This window comes from Acanthochromis polyacanthus, chromosome 2, assembly GCF_021347895.1.
Source record: "Acanthochromis polyacanthus isolate Apoly-LR-REF ecotype Palm Island chromosome 2, KAUST_Apoly_ChrSc, whole genome shotgun sequence".
Taxonomy (NCBI): Eukaryota; Metazoa; Chordata; class Actinopteri; family Pomacentridae; genus Acanthochromis; species Acanthochromis polyacanthus.
The window spans coordinates 11021315-11042707 of NC_067114.1; the positions used below are offsets into that span (position 1 = coordinate 11021315).

Below are 21393 nucleotides of genomic sequence, written 5' to 3' on the forward strand. Positions count from 1 at the left end.
ATCAGACCCATCTGGCTGCGTGACCAGCAAAGAGGAGGAATGCAGGATTGAGGGAGAAAGGGTGAAAAACAAGCAGAGAAACCTCAAGGGGAGACAGACAGAAAGGAGAAAATGCTTTGTACAAGTCAGTGGAATGAGGCTATCAGGATTTGGGATCTTGTTTTGAACTCTGGGGCTCGATGCAGAGGTTCACTGTATGATTGACTACGTCCTCCAAGCATCAGCTGAACAGCATCACATATGTCCACTGTGTCTTTCAGAGACTGGGAGACTGCATGTTGTCACTGAGGGGAGTGTGTACTTACATGCAGACACTGAGCGAAGACTGCTGTATCTGATATGTCACCAGCCTTGGGGCAGCAACATTATTTACGTGTTTTGGAAGAATTCATAGCATTCCTAAACTGTTGATACAAAAACAGTCATGATTTCTAAGTCCTCGATGAGACTGCACGCCTGACCTGGGCGCAATCCATCTCCTCACTTTTGCAATTCGACATGAGTCAGTGTATTGCGAGAAAAACTACTCAAACCCTGAAACCATGAAGAGGGTATTTATAGAATGCAGTCCCGTAAAACAAACAGAGAAAAACATGTCGAAAGTCAAACCAACAAACGAGTCCATCATGGCATCCATAGGCGGCATGTGCGCAAAAACACAATGTGCAAGTAACACAAATGTTCTGAAGCAAAGTAAACAGAGATATGGCAAGTCAAGAGCTGGACATTTCTGAGATATACAAAGGTCACCCAGTACGTCATCTCCCCTGTGAAGACATAGTGGAGAGCAGTTTGACAGAATAAGCTGCCAAATCCCTCCATGCATAAACTCTGGCCGAAAGAATGCTAACAGTCAAGTGTTCTTGCCGTGTAGGTCATCCAGAATCGTGTTTGGGTTTTTCCACATGCTGCCGTATTCATTCTTTGTTTTCCCCAGGCAGAGGCATTTACACTCTGTTGGCACATTCAAATGTAAGAAATATCATGTGCCACTGTAAAGGGCAGAATAACAACCGACTCGGGAGTCAATGACACCCGCTCATCTCATGATAAACCCACCACCCACAAGATAATGAATGCCAGAGGAACTGGCCGCAGATTAGACAATCATAACAAAATGTAAAACATCACCTCCAACAAAAGGCCACTGTGCAAAGGTTGTAAGGCATTTAGACAAATTTTACCTACACAGGCAAATCCATGATTTAGACTAGAAGATGTTTTGCAATTACCACCCATAACTCTGAATCAAACACTGTTCCGCAAGTGGTTCAGTTTGAGCAAAACATTCAAGGAGGGTCAAATTGAGGGGAAACTCAAGAAACGGGACAGCAAAACAACTGAACACAGAATTTGTGTCAACAGCATAAGCTGTTCAGTGTCAACAAATGGCTATGAAAAAAACTAAACACTGTCTCGATCGTACAGATTCTGGAGGCAGACATTTGGTGCGATGGGAAGCTTCCCACGTTCCCCGACCTGGAGACATGAGGGCTGTGGGGAAAGTGCCACCGTCAGCATGAACGCAGTGTGAGCCTGCCAAAGTCTGGCTGAGAATACCACACAGGAACATGACCAATGACTGACTCCTGATTTTGAACTTAGAGTCTTTAATGTGTCTCAACAGAGGGAGATAATTTTTTACCCAAAGTTCAGCATGGAGTAGTTTTCCTAAACATGTATTCCTTCCTTCCACAGTGAAAAACATGTGCTTGTTGTAGAAAAAAAATTATAAACTGTCACTTCTGATTCAAATCACAAATATTAGATGGTAACACATCTTTAAATCGGTTAATACATAAAAGTGTGAAAAGGTGCAGGCAATCAAAGGGCAAATTCCTCATCTGCTCCTGCATACGAGACTAGTTCAAGATTAATGCCAACACACAGCTAAGTGGGTCAGTGCAAGATCCGACTGGGTCAATGATTTGATTCACAGCACAGACGACCTGCTGGCTTGGAAAAAAATGTGAATCACTTTTCTAGTTGTATTCTTAATAGCAGAGCCTTAATTACACAGTATGATCATCATACTTTACTGTAGCATCAGTAAACATCTCATTAAGTGTGGCTGTCAGGCAGTATTTTTGGATAATTGGCATAGAAATCTTATGAAATAAGTCGAACATCAGTCCAGCTATGTGAGATTAGGTTTAATAAAGGACGACTCAAACGTGTGGTTTTATTGAGACCAAATAAAAGATGTAGGACGAAACTAATCTCGACCACATGGACCACTACTGACTGCTTTAGGCATTAAATGACACAATAAAGTATACAACGGACAATGATGAACTCGTTTTACTGTTTTCAAGTTCCCCAAGGCATGAGAAACCAGCTATTGCTCACATTCTGTTCTGTGACTTTCAGATCTTGTCTGGTCAGATTGATCATCTTTAAAGTATCGACAACTGCTTGAGGAACAACTGTAGATTTATAGTCTGTCCAAACTGCATGTTAGACTGTCGGAGACCACTCCCTCTGCACGTTTCTGACGTCCGACGGTCATTAAATCTTTCGAACTTGTCAATCTGACACTCACGCTCTCTTCATGCTGTGATTGAGCATCTGTGCAGAGGTGAGAGAGGAATGAGAAGATCCTCTTTCTAGCTCTCTTCTTCATTTGTTACTTATCCATTTCAGACACCTTTCATGTCTGTTTAAGGTATTTTAAATGCTTGTAAAACATCTGCCTTCTATTTAAACTCGGTGTGTTATTGGACTTCCAATGTCATTGTACTTGTAAAATAAAGACACACCACATTCATGTTGCAAAACTTCCAAGACCGCATGTTGTCACGGTCAGATTTGTGAATGCAAAGAAATGACTAAACATGGATAAAACGCTGTGAAACTGGGGGTGATGGATCAATTATGAGATGTCAGGATCATGCAGGCCTCTCAGTCCCCACCCAAGTTGACAGCTGTTGTGATGCTCCATTACCAAGCTTTGTTTTTCTCACATTTCCACTGCATGATCCTTGCTCCATAAACCAGTTATTACAGACACTTTTGGAAGATTTCCTCCTGACCTCACTTTACTTTTCACCCTTTGGGTGAGGCAGAGCTTAAGCTTGTCACCAGTTCCAATCATCAGTAAATAACAAGGAAAAATCTGTCTCTCTTCCTAACTAGCTGTCAGTGCCAGATAAAAAATCATTTTGCAATTTTTTCACTGGAACAGCAAAGCATGATGGCAGGGTGGCGATGACGGTATATTCTTATGAAACGATTTGCTTAGAAGTGGTCAGTAATTGTTACATGGTTTAACAAGTGCACAGCCAAGCGGACAGGGCTGATTAATTTACGGTGCTGGTGGTCCTGAAGAGAAACAAGAAAAACAACACATATGGCTTTATCTGGGATAGTTACATCAGCCTGTGGCATGCGAACTGGATGAGTCATGTGGTAGTAGAGAGCGGGCCAGGTCTCAGTCCAGCCCATCAGGGTATGGCACTGGTATCCAACAAAAAGCCAGTGCGGACAGTTGTGTCTGTCCCCATAGCGACAAGTAAGCTGCGAGGACATAGTTGTGGTGAATACTGCAGCTAGCCAGTGTCTATATTATGACTTGGAAACCAAAGGCCACAGTCGGCTCTTTACACTTCACTGCGGAGACTTTAACGTGTTGCACTGCGTACGAAAATGCTCCAGGATCAGCAAAGGTCAAAGGCTGTGAAAGCTGTCCTTTCTCTGACTATTCCCTGCTTACAAACGTCTCTATAATGCAGTGCTACCTTAAGCCCAACCAAAAGTGGACTTTTAAAGGCAACTGTGACACTTAGATTTAAGAGTTCTGCTGACAATGCACTAAATAAACATTCAAGAATTTTTATAAGAAACCCAAAAATATCCTTTTTAGAGAGAATTGGGAGTTGTCCATTGAATATACTGGTGTAAAAGTAGCATTTAACGTAGACACAATTGTTTTGAACTGTGTCTTAAGCACTTCTGCACTATCATTCGTAGTTACCTTTCAGCCATCATATACTTCACTGCTTAAAAATCACCAGCAGTAGAAACAAATAAGCTACCGTATCTGTCTGCTATTGTACTGTACTAGTCTACATCAGTTTTTCTATTAGTTGATGCACAATCGGTTACAACGGTTGGGGCATTCAAGGTGGACAGTTTCGTGTAGGTGAACATGTTTAAAGCCTTCACTCCAGAAGCAGATGTTCTCTGCAAAGACACACTGCTGGTTGTTTTTTCCAATACAAGTTGTCAATGTTTTTGCAGATTAAATAATTGCTCACCTAAAATGTACTAGAATGGTGTTCAGAGAGAATAGTTTGACAAGATAAACTACAGTATGTGCACAGGCAGAAACCACTTACAAAGTGGTTTGCATGCATGACAGAGAAACTAAGTAGAACAACAGAATTCCATTAAATTCACATACATCCAACTTTTGCGCTTTTGGGACTAGAAATTGATTTCCTTACCCTGTAAAAGGCTGTTGACAGGGGCAGCAGTGCAGCGGCCACGGTGAACTCCTCGGAGCTGGAGCAATCCTGTAGGTCGAACAACAGGGAGAAGGTCAGAGCAGGACATGGCAGGAGACACGCTACAAATCTCTGTGAACATCTCGTCTTCACTAGAGCCCCAAAACAAGCAGCACAGGTTTCCAACAGAGAGGTCACACACAGTGGCCAGAGGGGAAACAGCTTTGGTAACTTCATGGAGGAACATTTTATGCCTGCTTCAGTCAATCCATTTTCAGCAGTAAGGCAAAGCAAAATCTGTCATCATTCAGCATACGACTGATGAAGTGTCATAAATTAGAAAAGCAGAGATTAGCTGAAGACAGTAGGGGGCAAAGAATCCATATAGCATACATAAGTTCCTGTTACATAAAGACACCCTGTCCTGCTAAATGACAGGGCAATGCTAAAAAAAAAAAGACCTGTCTAAAGCATTCGCTCTCCTCCTCTGCACTATCAGGACATATGCTTTCAATAGCCTTACATAATCTCCGCCTTGACACAATTGTCAGAGCGTTCCAGTCTTCAATTTACTGACAATTTTATGTTTTTCATTCTTGAACTAGAATCCCATACAAGTCTCATCAAAGAAAATCACAGGATGTTGCATAAAATACACCCCCTGTCAAAAGTTTTAGGACACTTTCTCATTCAAATAAAGTAGAACCTGTCCTACAGCTTTTGACAGGGGGTGTATTTCATCATATGGATGTGATCAGGACAGAACTCTGATCATACATGTAAAGGTGCAGGCAGATTGGAGGATGTTCAGGGCATTTACACAGCATTTGAAATTTCATGGTGAAGGATCAAAATTCCAGAGGCTGCCACAGACACGCCCTTTGCCTTTGGAAACAGATTTTAATAACTTTGGATCATTAAGGCCTCCTGTATGTACTGGCCGAATTTGAGGTGAATTGGAGTTTCCCCCTAGGAGGAGTTCGCTCTAGAAAAAAATGAAAATTGGGCAAAATCTGACATTCAACGCAAAATAGCTCACTTCCTGTTGGGTTTGGAATGTGGCTGTCACTGACTTTTTTGTTCAGCCTGATGTGCTGCATATGTGTACCAAATATGGTAGATACACCCCCTGTCAAAAGCTGTAGGACAGGTTCTACTTTATTTGAATGAGAAAGTGTCCTAAAACTTTTGACAGGGGGTGTAGATATTTTTTGTCACAGAATGCTGTATCCATTTATCTAGCAGCTAGCTATAACTGCAGAGGGAAAAGTAACTCTCTTTTTATTGTTATTTTTAAAATCAGGGAAGTTGAAAATACTCCCTCTTAGACATTTACACATCATGCCTATGTGTTTTTGTAGCTGGGACTATTTCAGGTCAAAGAGGCGGTGCCTAATTGTGCTTTCAGGAGAATGGTATTACGCTAAAGAGCACATTAAGAGGCTTAATACAGGAGGTTTAGGGGCCCAAAGTAAACTTTTCTTACAGAGATCACAAAAGACTGATGAGAATGGAGAATAAAAAGAAAAGACGCGAGTTAGATTCGAACCTACTTCACTCTCAGGAAATTGGTACTTATCATTGGTAAGCTGTGTTGGGATTTATTTGTTGGAGTTTGTAAATGAGAATAGCCGGAGGAAACTTGATTTAAGACCATGTCCAAACAACAGCACTGATTTTGACCTGGTGCCGCACCTCATAACCCCCCAGTGGGGCATCACAGCTAGAAAATGTGGGTATTGTGCATTTTCTTGCGCTTTTTGCAATATAGAATCTCTTTTTTAATGACGTTAAAAAGAGAACAAACACAGACATACAGAAATCTTAAATACACAGCTGTGTGTTTTTAAAACTATGCAACAAGCTATCAGAGTCTTTAATTTTGGCGGGACAGACAGGCAGAGGAATGCTGCACTTTCTGATAGTGGTCTGTAATGGGGGCCTCTGTTACCACCATTCCTCGAGAAAAAAAAAGCACAGAGACACACACACACACACACACACAGACACACACAGACACACACACACACACACACACACACACACACACACACACACACACACACACACACACACACACACACACACACACACACACACACAAGAATGTACAGAGGGGAGAAAATGCAAAACACATGAAAGTCTGGCCCCCCGTCGACCAAGCTAAATAGTTTCTGTTTTATTTTCCTCGTCGCTAGTGTTTTTCTTTGCAGTTATTTGGGCTGCGGTAAAATGTTCCAGCTTGCTGGAGCGGCACCAAAGCATTGTTTACCAGCATCCTCCACGACGCTGTAGGTCACAGGAGTTCATGGACACCAGTCAAAACAGAATAGCAAGTGGAAATGCAGAGACAAAAAAGTGTGAATATCTAGCAAACCATAAAAAAAAGAAGGAAACTTAGCCGTGCGTGTCATCAGTCCTGTGGATCAAAAACTCGGGACGACAGACATTTCTAGCACTGAAAATGCTGTCGTCCTGCTTCAGATGAAGAAATTGCTACAAGCTATATTCAAAGTGCTCTTCAACAAGTCATATCTCATATAAAGTAGACATTATCAGCTTTACTCAAGCCACACTTACCCCAAACAACCCCTCTACCTTAATCTCCTGTGAGCAAAGGGGCTAAGTGACAGCTCAAGAGCTTTGGAGGTCAACTAACAAAGCAAAGTGATAGCGGCAAAATCTAGAGCAGCTCTGAGATGAAAACAAATGAAAATTGAAAGTTTAGAAGGTACGAGCCTTGTATTCAGGTATATCCTATTGTGTTCAGGACTCAGTTACTGTCAGTGGTGAATAGATTCCTTTCGTGGAGGGTGGGAAATGCAGCTTAGTTTATTTCAAGGTTGCAGGAAGAAGAGGGTGCTCTGCATCCCCACGTTTCTGTTTCTGAGGACACCCTGGAGTCCGTTTCCTTCTGTTATTTCCCAGCACGCTCACCATTTTCCCTTTAGTTTTGAAACTACAGGGGCTGTGATGGCAAGAGTGACTAACACAGCTATGCCGTCTCAGACACGTATACAGGGAACATCAACAGAAAGCGAGCCTGTGACAGAAACACTGCAGGATATGAACAAACAGCAAATTTCTGTGCTTTCAAAAGAGGTTGGCACTTTCCAGAGAAGCTGTAAGATTAACTGATGCTCATGGCATGCTTTTACGAGACTTTTGTGGCCACGAACAAAGACAAAATCTTCAACTCAGCGTCTATTACTGTTAAGTGTGTTGAATCACTGATAGGAAGCCACAGAGTTGACCTCCATTTTGCCCAGACAGGCAGTAAACACTGGTTCCAAGACATCCGATTAACACAGATGTTTACCTGGTCATACTGGTGGACATCCTAGAGAAACAGTGAACTGGACATGGGAATGATACCCAGCACAGATTCCCAGTGACCATGTTACGCAAGACAGTTTATCATGGACACTAAGGCAGACAGGGGCCATGTTCTCACAGCAAGAGGCTAATTTATGATGTAAATAATGTAAAAATGCAATGAAGTCATCTATTCAAAGCGATTAAAGCACAGCGTTCAGGCTCAGGGTACAGATTCAGTTGGTAGGCGCTCCAAGCTGAAGCTTCAGGAGTCTGCAGGTCGAACACGATGGTCAGATAAAGCTGCTCATTCTTTCAAACAACATTTTGTGTAATGTGTGTTCTTGCACAGTGCTCCACATCGGACGGACGAGCTCAGGATCAGAACGCATGGAGTCCATGCCGTAGCGACCACTTCCCATGGACCCCCAGCCCAATCCCCTCTCACAGTAAACTGCCATTCAGAGTGTGTTTTTGAGCACCATCATGAGGGCCTCAGCCATGAGAGAGCAGAGCACAGAGGGCTCATAATCCTATCTGACAGGAAATAGTTGGGATGCCAGGATACATCCACAGCAAGGCTCATTCCCCCCACATGGCTTGCGAAACATTTACTTCTAAAAAGCTGGAGCAGTGACCAGTGCGCGCACACACACACACACACACAAACAAATGAGCAATTAGCTCAAATATCTTAATGAGGGTCGTTACCGTGTGTGATTCATGGCAGAGAACGGCACCGATAAGGATTACAACAGATGTTTAAACAGGAAAAAATGCGTCACTGTACATTTTTTCGCAGCTGTATCAACCCATTCCAGATATTGTATCGGCATTGTTTTGTGAATTGCAAAATATGTACAGAAAGATAAAACAAATTAATCAGAACTGACAAGGTACAGTTCAACCTGATTCTAATGTCCTAACCTTCAACCTATTATACAATTCTATGGATTACATAGCACTTCCTGCAGCTGTACTCCCCTGCAAACCTTTCAAAGAAAAACCCTGATTGCATCCAGACAACACAACTGTCACTCGGCCTGAAGCTGACAGTTAAATGATAAATGTTGTAATCCGCCTCTTAATGATGATGTCATCGCAAATCAATGTGTCACATCAACACGTATGCCAGAAATTCTAATGAGGCATTATGCTGTCATTATACAAAGAGCAAGCAGCATTTTTTACCGAAGAGGTCACTTTGGCTTTGTTCAGCCCTGAAGGATCTTTAGCACACACACCCATACACGACGGCTAACGTTCTCTAATATCATTTTGGGATTCTTATGTGGCCGGGCATTGAAAGAAAGGGCAGAGTGCAGAATATGAAAGTAATTACTGGTACCGCAATTTACTATTTATACTCCTTTCACAGATCATCAGAGACAAATTCCTCACAACTTAGAGGAGACCAAGAAATGAAAGCCAGGAACAAATGCTTGGCATCAAGACTAAATAACAGACAACACACAATAAAATCTAGAAAACAAACAGGAACCCATCAGAGAAATGCTGACCATATAGTATCCCGTGCTGCAGTTAACAAAAGAGCGCTCCACATCAAATCTCTTCTACATGTGTGAAATTACTACATCTTTCCACATGTGTAGCTGTGGATCACTGTTTTTTCAGCAGTATGCCAGAGAAAACAAAAGGAGGCAAATTAGGTTTTAAAATTCACTTGGAGACTGTTTTTTTAATATAGTTATACAGTGGTAGTAAAGATTTTACCCTACTTCAAATGACAGACCTTTCTCTTTTTTTCTTGTTTTTTGTTCCAGATGTGCATAACAGTTACCTGTTTCATGGAGTCTGACCTTGATAACATAAAAGACTGCAGGATTGCGACTATCCATCCATTCTCTATACACCGCTTTATCCTCACTAGGGGGGTGCTGGAGCCTATCCCAGCTGACTAGGGCGAAGGCAGGGGACACCCTGGACAGGTCGCCAGTCTGTCGCAGGGCTACATATACAGACAAACAATCACACTCATATTCACACCTACGGACAATTTAGAATAATCAATTAACCTCAGCATATTTTTGGACTGTGGGAGGAAGTCGGAGTGCCCGGAGAAAACCCACGCATGCACAGGGAGAACATGCAAACTCCATGCAGAAAGATCCCAGGCCCACCCCGGGATTTGAACCGGGGATGTTCTTGCTGCAAGGCGAAAGTGCTAACCAGTAATCTGTTGTCCACCACTTCACTTCATTCAAATTGTTCATATGAATTTTTTATCACATGTCTGTGTTATGTTACAATATTAAATCTGTGGTCACCTCAGACAACAGCCACCGTTAAATGGTTGTATTTTACATATTTACACACAGTGTACAGTGGATCAGTGGTTAGAACTGTGGACTAGCTAGAAGATTCCTGGTTCGCATCCCGGCCTGGTTCTGGGATCTTTCTGCATGGAGTTTGCATGTTCTCCCCGTGCATCCCTGGGTTTTCTCCGGGAACTCCGGCTTCCTCCCGCAGTCCAAAAATATGCTGAGGTTAATTGACAATTCTAAATTGCCCGTAGGTGTGAATGTGAGTGTGATTGTTTGTCTGTATATGTAGCCCTGTGACAGACTGGTGACCTGTCCAGGGTGTCCCTTGCCTTCGCCCGAGTTATGTGGGATAGGCTCCAGGCCCCTCCACCCCCCTGCGACCCTAGTGAGGATAAAGCGGTGTATAGAGAATGGATTTTCAAGACTCAGTAAGGAATTGACAAACTTGAGCCTTCTGGAGCTTTAAACTCCTACCATTAGTTATAAACTCCTTTAAAAACACAAAATAAAATAAATGTATGTCTTAATTCTTCACACATTTTGAGTATTTATTCTGATAATGTCAAAGAACTGCTTGTATAACTTAAACAAAAACAAAAAAAATTGGTTGCAAGCACATTTTAAAAGCAGCAATAAAATGAACCAAGTTTGTTGTTTTTCAAAAACATTCTAGAATCTTTAAAGAGGTGAAATTCTGTGAAACTCTTCAGTTCGATGAGGACTTCTTGGGAGAAAGATCACAGCATTTAGTGAAGAGATCGAACAACTACCACGATGTTCTCCTGTGTCGGAAAACGCAGAAAGGTTAGTATCTGATTCTCTGTTGTTATTATTATTATTGTTATTCACTGTTCATTTGATTTCATGGATTGAGATGATTTCCACAGAAATGTGACAATCTTCATGTGTTTGTTGATATTTTTCTGTTTATCAGTTAGGTATGTGTCTGTGACATTTCCTCACAAGTGATTTTCTATCTGTTTAACAGGAAAAAATTAATAATCAGGATGTCCCTGAGTGTCCAACCACCACAGGCTCAAGTCCTGCTGAGGCAAAACCCAAAAAGACCTGGTGGTTTGGCAGATGGCTCTGTCATGTCAAGGTACATTTTACTTATTATTTGTTCTACAATTTACTGTTATTTTCCACATTTCTCTGTTTTGTTAGTTCAGATAATGGCTAAAATCATAGAAAAAATATATGTATATATTTTCATGTTATTTTTTGAATGGTTCAGTATCCTATAATTTTTTTTTCAAACTTGATCAAAATATCTGGTGTTTTTGCTGCCAGATTTTGCCATTTTTTAGGTTTAACAAAGCTAAATATGTCAAATAATAACCAGTGAACAAACAATGTAGTATGTTGTCTGTCTCGGCTCTCTTTAACAGTTATTTTTTTGTATTTGTATCCAGCAGCAAACCAGCAATCGAGTGATTCCACTCAATGAAGACACGGACGAGATGTATGAAATTCTTTCTCTTTCTGTTCCCTTTTGAATTAATTGAACGCATTATATTGGTGTTATTTCCATTTTGTTCACTCCATGCAGTACAATTATAGCTGTGTTTCCTTTTATCAACAGTGTTGACACCGGCTGCAAGGATGTGTCACTGAAAATCCCGGTCTTTGAGACGGCCGTAGCAGAAAGGTATGAAATTCTTTTACTGTCTGTTGCTGTTTGAAACTGATCATTTCAGGTGGCTGTTTTTCCACCATCTCAGATTTTGTTCAGAGTTGATTTAATTGTCATTTTAAACTAAGTTCTGTGAAATATGTTGACTAACATAACAGCTTACTAGCACTAGAAAATGTATTATTTTCTGTCTAAAAGACGACCTAGCTGACTCTAGGTGAAGCTAATTAATAGAACATTTTTGAGGACAGAATATTTTACAGATGTTAGTTTTGGGTCCCAAATAACAAATAAGTACATTTTGAATAAAATGTGAGAGTTCAGCAAAATGTTTCCTGAATTCTGACTGATCTGACACAGACTGACAGTGAACATATTAAAGATTTACTTTTACTTGATCAAAGCAGCAAAGGCCCAGTCATATTTGCAGGATCATGAAGTCAACTAAAATCTGTGTTTCCCTTTATTACCAGTGTCAACACAAAGGACCAGGAGGTTTCACCCGCCACCACCACTGCAGGGACGACGGCGGTGATGACTGAGAAGAAGAAGGAACCATGGTGGCGCCGGTTTTGTCGTGTTTCCTTCAAGTATGTTTCACATGGCTAAATGTTGCAAGTATTATCACTGAACATCTGTTAAAGTAACATGTGGAGTCTGAATGTGGGAACGGGAATGTGGGAAGCAAGGGGAACTGAGAAATTACAAAAATAATGAGCTAAAATATTATGTATAATATTCAAAATATTAATAAAAAATGTTCTATATAATTACTAAAAAACTATCAAAAGATATGTATATATATATATATATATATATATATATATATATATATTTATATCAAAATATTAGTATAAAATATTGTATATAATTATCAAACTATTTACCAAAAATATCAAATATAAAAATCTGAATATTAATATAAGTTTTTACATATAATAATCTCAATATCAATGTAAAAGTGTATATATAAAAATCTAAAGTTTTCTAAAATTTTCTATATAATAAGCTAAATATTAATCCAAAATTGTATAAATAAAATGTAAACTGATTTAATACAAAATTTTAAAAAACTGTTAAATTGAAAAATCCACCATAAAAACATCAAATTCTCACAATTTAATTTCACAGAATATTAAGTGGCTGTTATCAACATTTTTCTGTCATTGTATGAAAACAATGTCAGCAACTTAACATGTTTCCTCTTTCTAACATGTTTTTTATTCTCTCTTTTTTCCTAGGTAGTGTCAATAGCTCTGTGTCTGTCTGTCTCTGTCTGAGTGTCCGTGTGTCCGTCCGAGTGTCACGGAAAAGTGTCCAAGTGTCTGTATCTCTCTGTGTGTGTCTCTGTGTCTCTCTCTCTCTCTCTCTCTCTCTCTCTCTCTCTCTCTCTCTCTCTCTCTCTCTCTCTCTCCCTCTCTCCCTCTCTCTCTCTCTCTCTGTCTCTCTCTGTCTCTCCCCCTCTCTCCCCGGCCGGCCAGCAGCAGATGGGTCCCCCCACATGAGTCTGGTTCTGCTCAAGGTTTTTTCTTCCCTGTTAAAAGGGTTCTTTCCTTGCCACTGTCGCCTTCAGGCTTGCTCTGTGGGGGTTCAGGCCATAGGGGTTCTCTCAAGCTTTTTGACACAATCTGAACTGCAATTGGCGCTATGTAAATAAAATTGCATTAAACTGAACTGAATGTACTTTTGATCGTTTCTTGAATAAGTGTATAAAAATTTGACATCAAGATGTGTTCATGTATTCATGAAACTTGACTGACAACTTCTATTCTGTGTCACTGACAAACAAGAACAGCTGAAATACAAGAGTGTGTCATTTGTTCATACACACCTGAACTACAAAAAGAGAGTTGGAACAGGATGTGTTGTCATCATCTGACTTTATTTATCTGACCATTTTCTGGATATTTTACAAGAAAACTGATTGTTCAGTTGTTGATGTTTATGCATGCCATTTTCTGTTGTTTCTTTTTGTTTGCCTTTCAGCTTGCATCATATAACTGTCAGTGCTCACAATAGTGACCTCTCACTTCTGTTTGTTGCTCTGAGTTATTTTCTGTTTCTTCCTGTGTGACCCGACAATCTGCATCTTGCAGCCACATCACACTTCATCTCAGAAGCTGAGGTCAATGTGTGCCCATTATATAGGACTTTTTGCTGTAAAATGCTCCATGTAAATACGGCGGTACGAGGATAGACGGACCAGGCTTTGGTGGCATTGCTTTACCAATAAGAAGTAGTTCAAATGAAAGTATTTGAATGCATGTGGTGCATTTAGCCTCACTACATGGAGAGCTTTTTGCAGGAAAAGTGTGAAATGTAACCACAGAGGTGAATATGTGTGTACGAGTTGTACACTATGAATGCCCTCCATCGACCCCAAGCTCCTCCTGCTGACTGTGATGCAGTTTATTATTGTGTTGCTTCATTCACAAGCAACCTCTGAATGCAAATTGAGCATAAATGTAGTTCGGAAGGCAGTTTAGCTGCACAGGAACATCATTTCTTTGACATTTTTGATGAAATCTATGTGATGTGAATTGAATTATTTTGCTTTCATGTTGCCAATAGTGATGATATTTCCTAATCAGAGCTGAAAATCTGATTAGGAAACATCAGGGAGGATGGTAGACGAACAAAATATTGTAGTTCTTAAGAGGACTTATTGATGAGGAGGTCAATACTAGAACTGCACCCATGAAGCCGAGACTCTTGAGCTTCCAGGAGTTGCAAGCTGCGCTCCAGAACTTGGCAAACTAACAAGTTCCATTCCCAACACACATATGCCCAGATACGTCACTTCAGACTGTAGTGCAAATGTGAAGACAGAAAGGACAGAACAGGAGCATTCTTTTAAAGGAGCAGAGGAGGTTAATGATAAGAAATGGTATCATGCACTGCTGCATGAGAAACTATCAAAGCTTCGTGATGGAGCAGTTAATACTACCAGAGAAGCTGCATACGCCAGTCAGAACCGCTCTGAATGATGACTCATGGCACTTTGGCACTTACTAAAGGTTTTTCCTTACGTCTGAATTCTCGCTTGTGTTGTACGTCGCTTTGGACAAAAGCGTCTGCTAAATGAAATTGTAGAATTGTAGAACTGTGGGCTTGGCAGTAAACAAATGCTACATTTTTACAAAAAAATGCATATTTCACAACTATTCACTTGAGTTTTGTTAACATTGGCAACAATAAAGTACCTAACCCCCCTAAAATTTTCTCAATGGATTTAGACGATTCACAGAAATGTTCAAATTTGAAATTAAATCGGCGTAAATCCGCGGATCCACGGTTAGCAACTTGCTAAATGCTCAGATATAAAGGATATCTAGAACATATCTACAGTATCTAAACACTTTGTGATGCATATGCTGTTAAAAACAGCCTTGGTGGGATAATTGTATCTGAACATTTCTGAACATGCAGAAAGATCCCAGGCCCAAGCCGGGATTTGAAACGGGGATCTTCTTGCTGCAAGGCGAAAGTGCTAACCAGTAATCTGCTGTCCACCACTTCACTTCATTCGAATTGTTCATATGAATTTTTATCACATGTCTGTGTTATGTTACAATATTAAATCTGTGGTCACCTCAGACACCAGCCACCGTTAAATGGTTGTATTTTACATATTTATTTTCAAGACTCAGTAAGGAATTGACAAACTTGAGCCTTCTGGAGCTTTAAACTCCTACCATTAGTTATAAACTCCTTTAAAAACATAAAATAAAATAAATGTATGTCTTAATTCTTCACACATTTTGAGTATTTATTCTGATAATGTCAAAGAACTGCTTGTATAACTTAAACAAAAACAAAAAAAATTGGTTGCAAGCACATTTTAAAAGCAGCAATAAAATGAACCAAGTTTGTTGTTTTTCAAAAACATTCTAGAATTTTTAAAGAGGTGAAATTCTGTGAAACTCTTCAGTTCGATGAGGACTTCTTGGGAGAAAGATCACAGCATTTAGTGAAGAGATCGAACAACTACCACGATGTTCTCCTGTGTCGGAAAACGCAGAAAGGTTAGTATCTGATTCTCTGTTGTTATTATTATTATTGTTATTCACTGTTCATTTGATTTCATGGATTGAGATGATTTCCACAGAAATGTGACAATCTTCATGTGTTTGTTGATATTTTTCTGTTTATCAGTTAGGTATGTGTCTGTGACATTTCCTCACAAGTGATTTTCTATCTGTTTAACAGGAAAAAGTTAATAATCAGGATGTCCCTGAGTGTCCAACCACCACAGGCTCAAGTCCTGCTGAGGCAAAACCCAAAAAGACCTGGTGGTTTGGCAGATGGCTCTGTCATGTTAAGGTACATTTTACTCATTATTTCTTCTACAATTTACTGTTATTTTCCACATTTCTCTGTTTTGTTAGTTCAGATAATGGCTAAAATCATAGAAAAAATATATGTATATATTTTCATGTTATTTTTTGAATGGTTCAGTATCCTATAATTTTTTTTTCAAACTTGATCAAAATATCTGGTGTTTTTGCTGCCAGATTTTGCCATTTTTTAGGTTTAACAAAGCTAAATATGTCAAATAATAACCAGTGAACAAACAATGTAGTATGTTGTCTGTCTCGGCTCTCTTTAACAGTTATTTTTTTGTATTTGTATCCAGCAGCAAACCAGCAATCGAGTGATTCCACTCAATGAAGACACGGACGAGATGTATGAAATTCTTTCTCTTTCTGTTCCCTTTTGAATTAATTGAACGCATTATATTGGTGTTATTTCCATTTTGTTCACTCCATGCAGTACAATTATAGCTGTGTTTCCTTTTATCAACAGTGTTGACACCGGCTGCAAGGATGTGTCTCAGAAAATCCCGGTCTTTGAGACGGCCGTAGCAGAAAGGTATGAAATTCTTTTACTGTCTGTTGCTGTTTGAAACTGATCATTTCAGGTGGCTGTTTTTCCACCATCTCAGATTTTGTTCAGAGTTGATTTAATTGTCATTTTAAACTAAGTTCTGTGAAATATGTTGACTAACATAACAGCTTACTAGCACTAGAAAATGTATTATTTTCTGTCTAAAAGACGACCTAGCTGACTCTAGGTGAAGCTAATTAATAGAATATTTTTGAGGACAGAATATTTTACAGATGTTAGTTTTGGGTCCCAAATAACAAATAAGTACATTTTGAATAAAATGTGAGAGCTCAGCAAAATGTTTCCTGAATTCTGACTGATCTGACACAGACTGACAGTGAACATATTAAAGATTTACTTTTACTTGATCAAAGCAGCAAAGGCCCAGTCATATTTGCAGGATCATGAAGTCAACTAAAATCTGTGTTTCCCTTTATTACCAGCGTCAACATAAAGGACCAGGAGGTTTCACCCGCCACCACCACTGCAGGGACGACGGCGGTGATGACTGAGAAGAAGAAGGAACCATGGTGGCGCCGGTTTTGTCGTGTTTCCTTCAAGTATGTTTCACATGGCTAAATGTTGCAAGTATTATCACTGAACATCTGTTAAAGTAACATGTGGAGTCTGAATGTGGGAACGGGAATGTGGGAAGCAAGGGGAACTGAGAAATTACAAAAATAATAAGCTAAAATATTATGTATAATATTTAAAATATTAATAAAAAATGTTCTATATAATTACTAAAAAACTATCAAAAGATATGTATATATATATATATATATATATATATATTTATATCAAAATATTAGTATAAAATATTGTATATAATTATCAAACTATTTACCAAAAATATCAAATATAAAAATCTGAATATTAATATAAGTTTTTACATATAATAATCTCAATATCAATGTAAAAGTGTATATATAAAAATCTAAAGTTTTCTAAAATTTTCTATATAATAAGCTAAATATTAATCCAAAATTGTATAAATAAAATGTAAACTGATTTAATACAAAATTTTAAAAAACTGTTAAATTGAAAAATCCACCATAAAAACATCAAATTCTCACAATTTAATTTCACAGAATATTAAGTGGCTGTTATCAACATTTTTCTGTCATTGTATGAAAACAATGTCAGCAACTTAACATGTTTCCTCTTTCTAACATGTTTTTTATTCTCTCTTTTTTCCTAGGTAGTGTCAATAGCTCTGTGTCTGTCTGTCTCTGTCTGAGTGTCCGTGTGTCCGTCCGAGTGTCACGGAAAAGTGTCCAAGTGTCTGTGTCTCTGTGTGTGTGTCTTTGTGTGTGTCTCTCTCTCTCTCTCTCTCTCTCTCTCTCTCTCTCCCTCTCTCTCTCTCTCTCTCCCTCTCTCCCTCTATCCCTCTCTCCCCGGCCGGCCAGCAGCAGATGGGTCCCCCCACATGAGTCTGGTTCTGCTCAAGGTTTTTTCTTCCCTGTTAAAAGGGTTCTTTCCTTGCCACTGTCGCCTTCAGGCTTGCTCTGTGGGGGTTCAGGCCATAGGGGTTCTCTCAAGCTTTTTGACACAATCTGAACTGCAATTGGCGCTATGTAAATAAAATTGCATTAAACTGAACTGAATGTACTTTTGATCGTTTCTTGAATAAGTGTATAAAAATTTGACATCAAGATGTGTTCATGTATTCATGAAACTTGACTGACAACTTCTATTCTGTGTCACTGACAAACAAGAACAGCTGAAATACAAGAGTGTGTCATTTGTTCATACACACCTGAACTACAAAAAGAGAGTTGGAACAGGATGTGTTGTCATCATCTGACTTTATTTATCTGACCATTTTCTGGATATTTTACAAGAAAACTGATTGTTAGTTGTTGATGTTTATGCATGCCATTTTCTGTTGTTTCTTTTTGTTTGCCTTTCAGCTTGCATCATATAACTGTCAGTGCTCACAATAGTGACCTCTCACTTCTGTTTGTTGCTCTGAGTTATTTTCTGTTTCTTCCTGTGTGACCCGACAATCTACATCTTGCAGCCACATCACACTTCATCTCAGAAGCTGAGGTCAATGTGTGCCCATTATATAGGACTTTTTGCTGTAAAATGCTCCATGTAAATACGGCGGTACGAGGATAGACGGACCAGGCTTTGGTGGCATTGCTTTACCAATAAGAAGTAGTTCAAATGAAAGTATTTGAATGCATGTGGTGCATTTAGCCTCACTACATGGAGAGCTTTTTGCAGGAAAAGTGTGAAATGTAACCACAGAGGTGAATATGTGTGTACGAGTTGTACACTATGAATGCCCTCCATCGACCCCAAGCTCCTCCTGCTGACTGTGATGCAGTTTATTATTGTGTTGCTTCATTCACAAGCAACCTCTGAATGCAAATTGAGCATAAATGTAGTTCGGAAGGCAGTTTAGCTGCACAGGAACATCATTTCTTTGACATTTTTGATGAAATCTTTGTGATGTGAATTGAATTATTGTTGCCAATAGTGATGATATTTCCTAATCAGAGCTGAAAATCTGATTAGGAAACATCAGGGAGGATGGTAGAAGAACAAAATATTGTAGTTCTTATGAGGACTTATTGATGAGGAGGTCAATACTAGAACTGCACCCATGAAGCCGAGGCTCTTGAGCTTCCAGGAGTTGCAAGATGCGCTCCAGAACTTGGCAAACTAACAAGTTCCATTCCCAACACACATATGCCCAGGTACGTCACTTCAGACTGTAGTGCAAATGTGAAGACAGAAAGGACATAACAGGAGCATTCTTTTAAAGGAGCAGAGGAGGTTAATGATGAGAAACGGTATCATGTACTGCTGCATCAGAAACTAACAAAACTGCGTGATGGAGCAGTTAATACTACCAGAGAAACTGCATACACCAGTCAGAACCGCTCTGCTCTCTGAGTGCTTTTCTAGTTCAAAATTTGAGAGAGCCAGGTATACCGTATGTATGCAAACAACCAAAATCTAAAAAAAAAAAAAAACAGTTTCAGTAGCGACCTCTATACTATCACAGTACAGCACAATTCCTCAAATTTGACAAATTTTTGTGTCTCTTCAGTACAACAAACAACAAATTGTATTGATAAAAATTATGAAAACATGGTTAGCAACTTGCTAAATGCTCAGATATAAAGGATGTCTAGAACATATCTACAGTATCTAAACACTTTGTGATGCATATGCTGTTAAAAACAGCCTTGGTGGGATAATTGTATCTGCATTACATATTAATCTCTCCTTCAGGGAGACCTAGTGCATTGGTCTTCATTCCGTGTTAAAGAGCATTTTGTGTCCAGCACTGCAACATTTTTTGAAATTCCTATTGCTCATTTGTCAAAACAAACCTAACCAAGATCTCATTTCAGCACAAAAAGATGCACAGTGCAATGTAGGAACAACGTTCAGTTCTGCATCAATTTATACTTAAACACAGTTTAAGTATTGACTAAATTAGCAGTGCAGACGGAATTGTGGTCTTGACTAGACCTCTTGCCACGTTTTGGCTTTTCAACAAGTGATAAACTACTTTGAAAACTGCTGAGAGTTCATCTCTCATCCTGAAAATGAAGGCAGTCAGACACTGTGCAGCGTAAAAGGGATGATTCGATAACGTTTCTTTTACGTCTTTGTGCGTGGAAAGACAACATCTGCACATCATAGCCTTGACATGCAGACAATATATCGGCCAAGTCATCAATACTGCATTTTATTTTGCACCGATTTATAATTGCGGAGCAAATGACACGTCCAATGACCTTGCATGTCCCTGGTGCAGGCAGATGGTGGGATTAATTGACTATTTATCATTTCTGGGGGGAAAAAAGAATGACTGGAATCTAAAGTCGCTCCATAAAAGCTGCACTCTGTGAGGACTGCTTAACATTATTAAAATCTCTGGAATGGGCTGATTCAAGGCAGTAAAACATGAGGAACTACCAATAAAGACCCGGCTGCTCTGGTCAAGTAAAGCTCCAGCGACTCTTTATGAGCTCCACAAAAACACATTACTTACTCACTCTGACAAGTAGCTGAGGCATGAGGGCACCAGGAAGAGACAAACATACCATCTGATAAACAATGAGCAGCACAGTTGAGACTCCGTCTTTCAACGTTCTGCCAGTTAATGGAGACTAACTTAAGAATAAAGAAAAAAGACGTTGAAGACAGCCAGCTATTTACTACTGTACACCAATTTCAGCTAAACATTTTGGGGAACATTTATTTTTATGAAAAGAAATAAATAATTGCTATTTATACTGTAAGACTTAAGATTCACATTCACAGTTTTGGTAAGCACTCAGGATCACATTTTCGGTAAGCACTCAGGATCACAACACAAAGGGTCAGATTCCTGTTTGTAGCAGAGTTATCTGTCACTTACCTGAAGGGCACAGTTCATCATACGAATAATGTAGTCAAACTGTTGGTGGTCCATTATGGCACGATTCTGCTGAACGTGAAGACTCAGTTCGTCAGTCAGACACTGGCGGGCTGCCTTGCCTTTCAGTGCGCGCAGTGCAGCCGGCAGGGTCTGTTAAGGGAAAGACGAATAAAGAAGGTTTAAGAAAAAAAATAAACAACTAAAACTACTGCTTTGTGGTTGTCCGCCTCTGCCAAACAGTCAAGCTGCAGTTCATATTCATGTCCATCCAAATTCATTTAATACATTTAGTTAATTGAGAAAAATTAAAGTTGTAGCTATGGCAGTTGACAATGCTACAACATGGAAGTTGCTGCAAAGAAGTGGATGCTTCACAAACAACAGATCTGCAAGCCGGCAGCACAGCAGATCTGTTCAATCAGCACAGTTTCAAGGTTT

The 21393-nt window shown here is 39.5% G+C and overlaps 1 protein-coding gene and 1 long non-coding RNA gene across 3 annotated transcripts in view; one reads left to right on the forward strand and one right to left on the reverse strand.

Annotated features, from left to right (window-relative positions):
* Positions 1-21393, reverse strand: part of sbf2 (SET binding factor 2) — a 113020-nt gene that overhangs the window by 38939 nt on the left and 52688 nt on the right. For both annotated transcript variants that reach the window (XM_022202535.2, XM_022202534.2), the window contains exons 16-17: positions 20956-21105; positions 4446-4514 (exon numbers count right to left, since the gene is read on the reverse strand). In XM_022202535.2, coding sequence (XP_022058227.2) covers positions 4446-4514; positions 20956-21105 — 219 coding nt within the window. The remainder of the gene's footprint in view (positions 1-4445; positions 4515-20955; positions 21106-21393) is intronic.
* LOC127530634 (uncharacterized) lies at positions 12156-13408 on the forward strand. The gene is made up of 2 exons (XR_007937276.1): positions 12156-12271; positions 12923-13408. It is a non-coding gene; the product is annotated as an uncharacterized LOC127530634 (long non-coding RNA).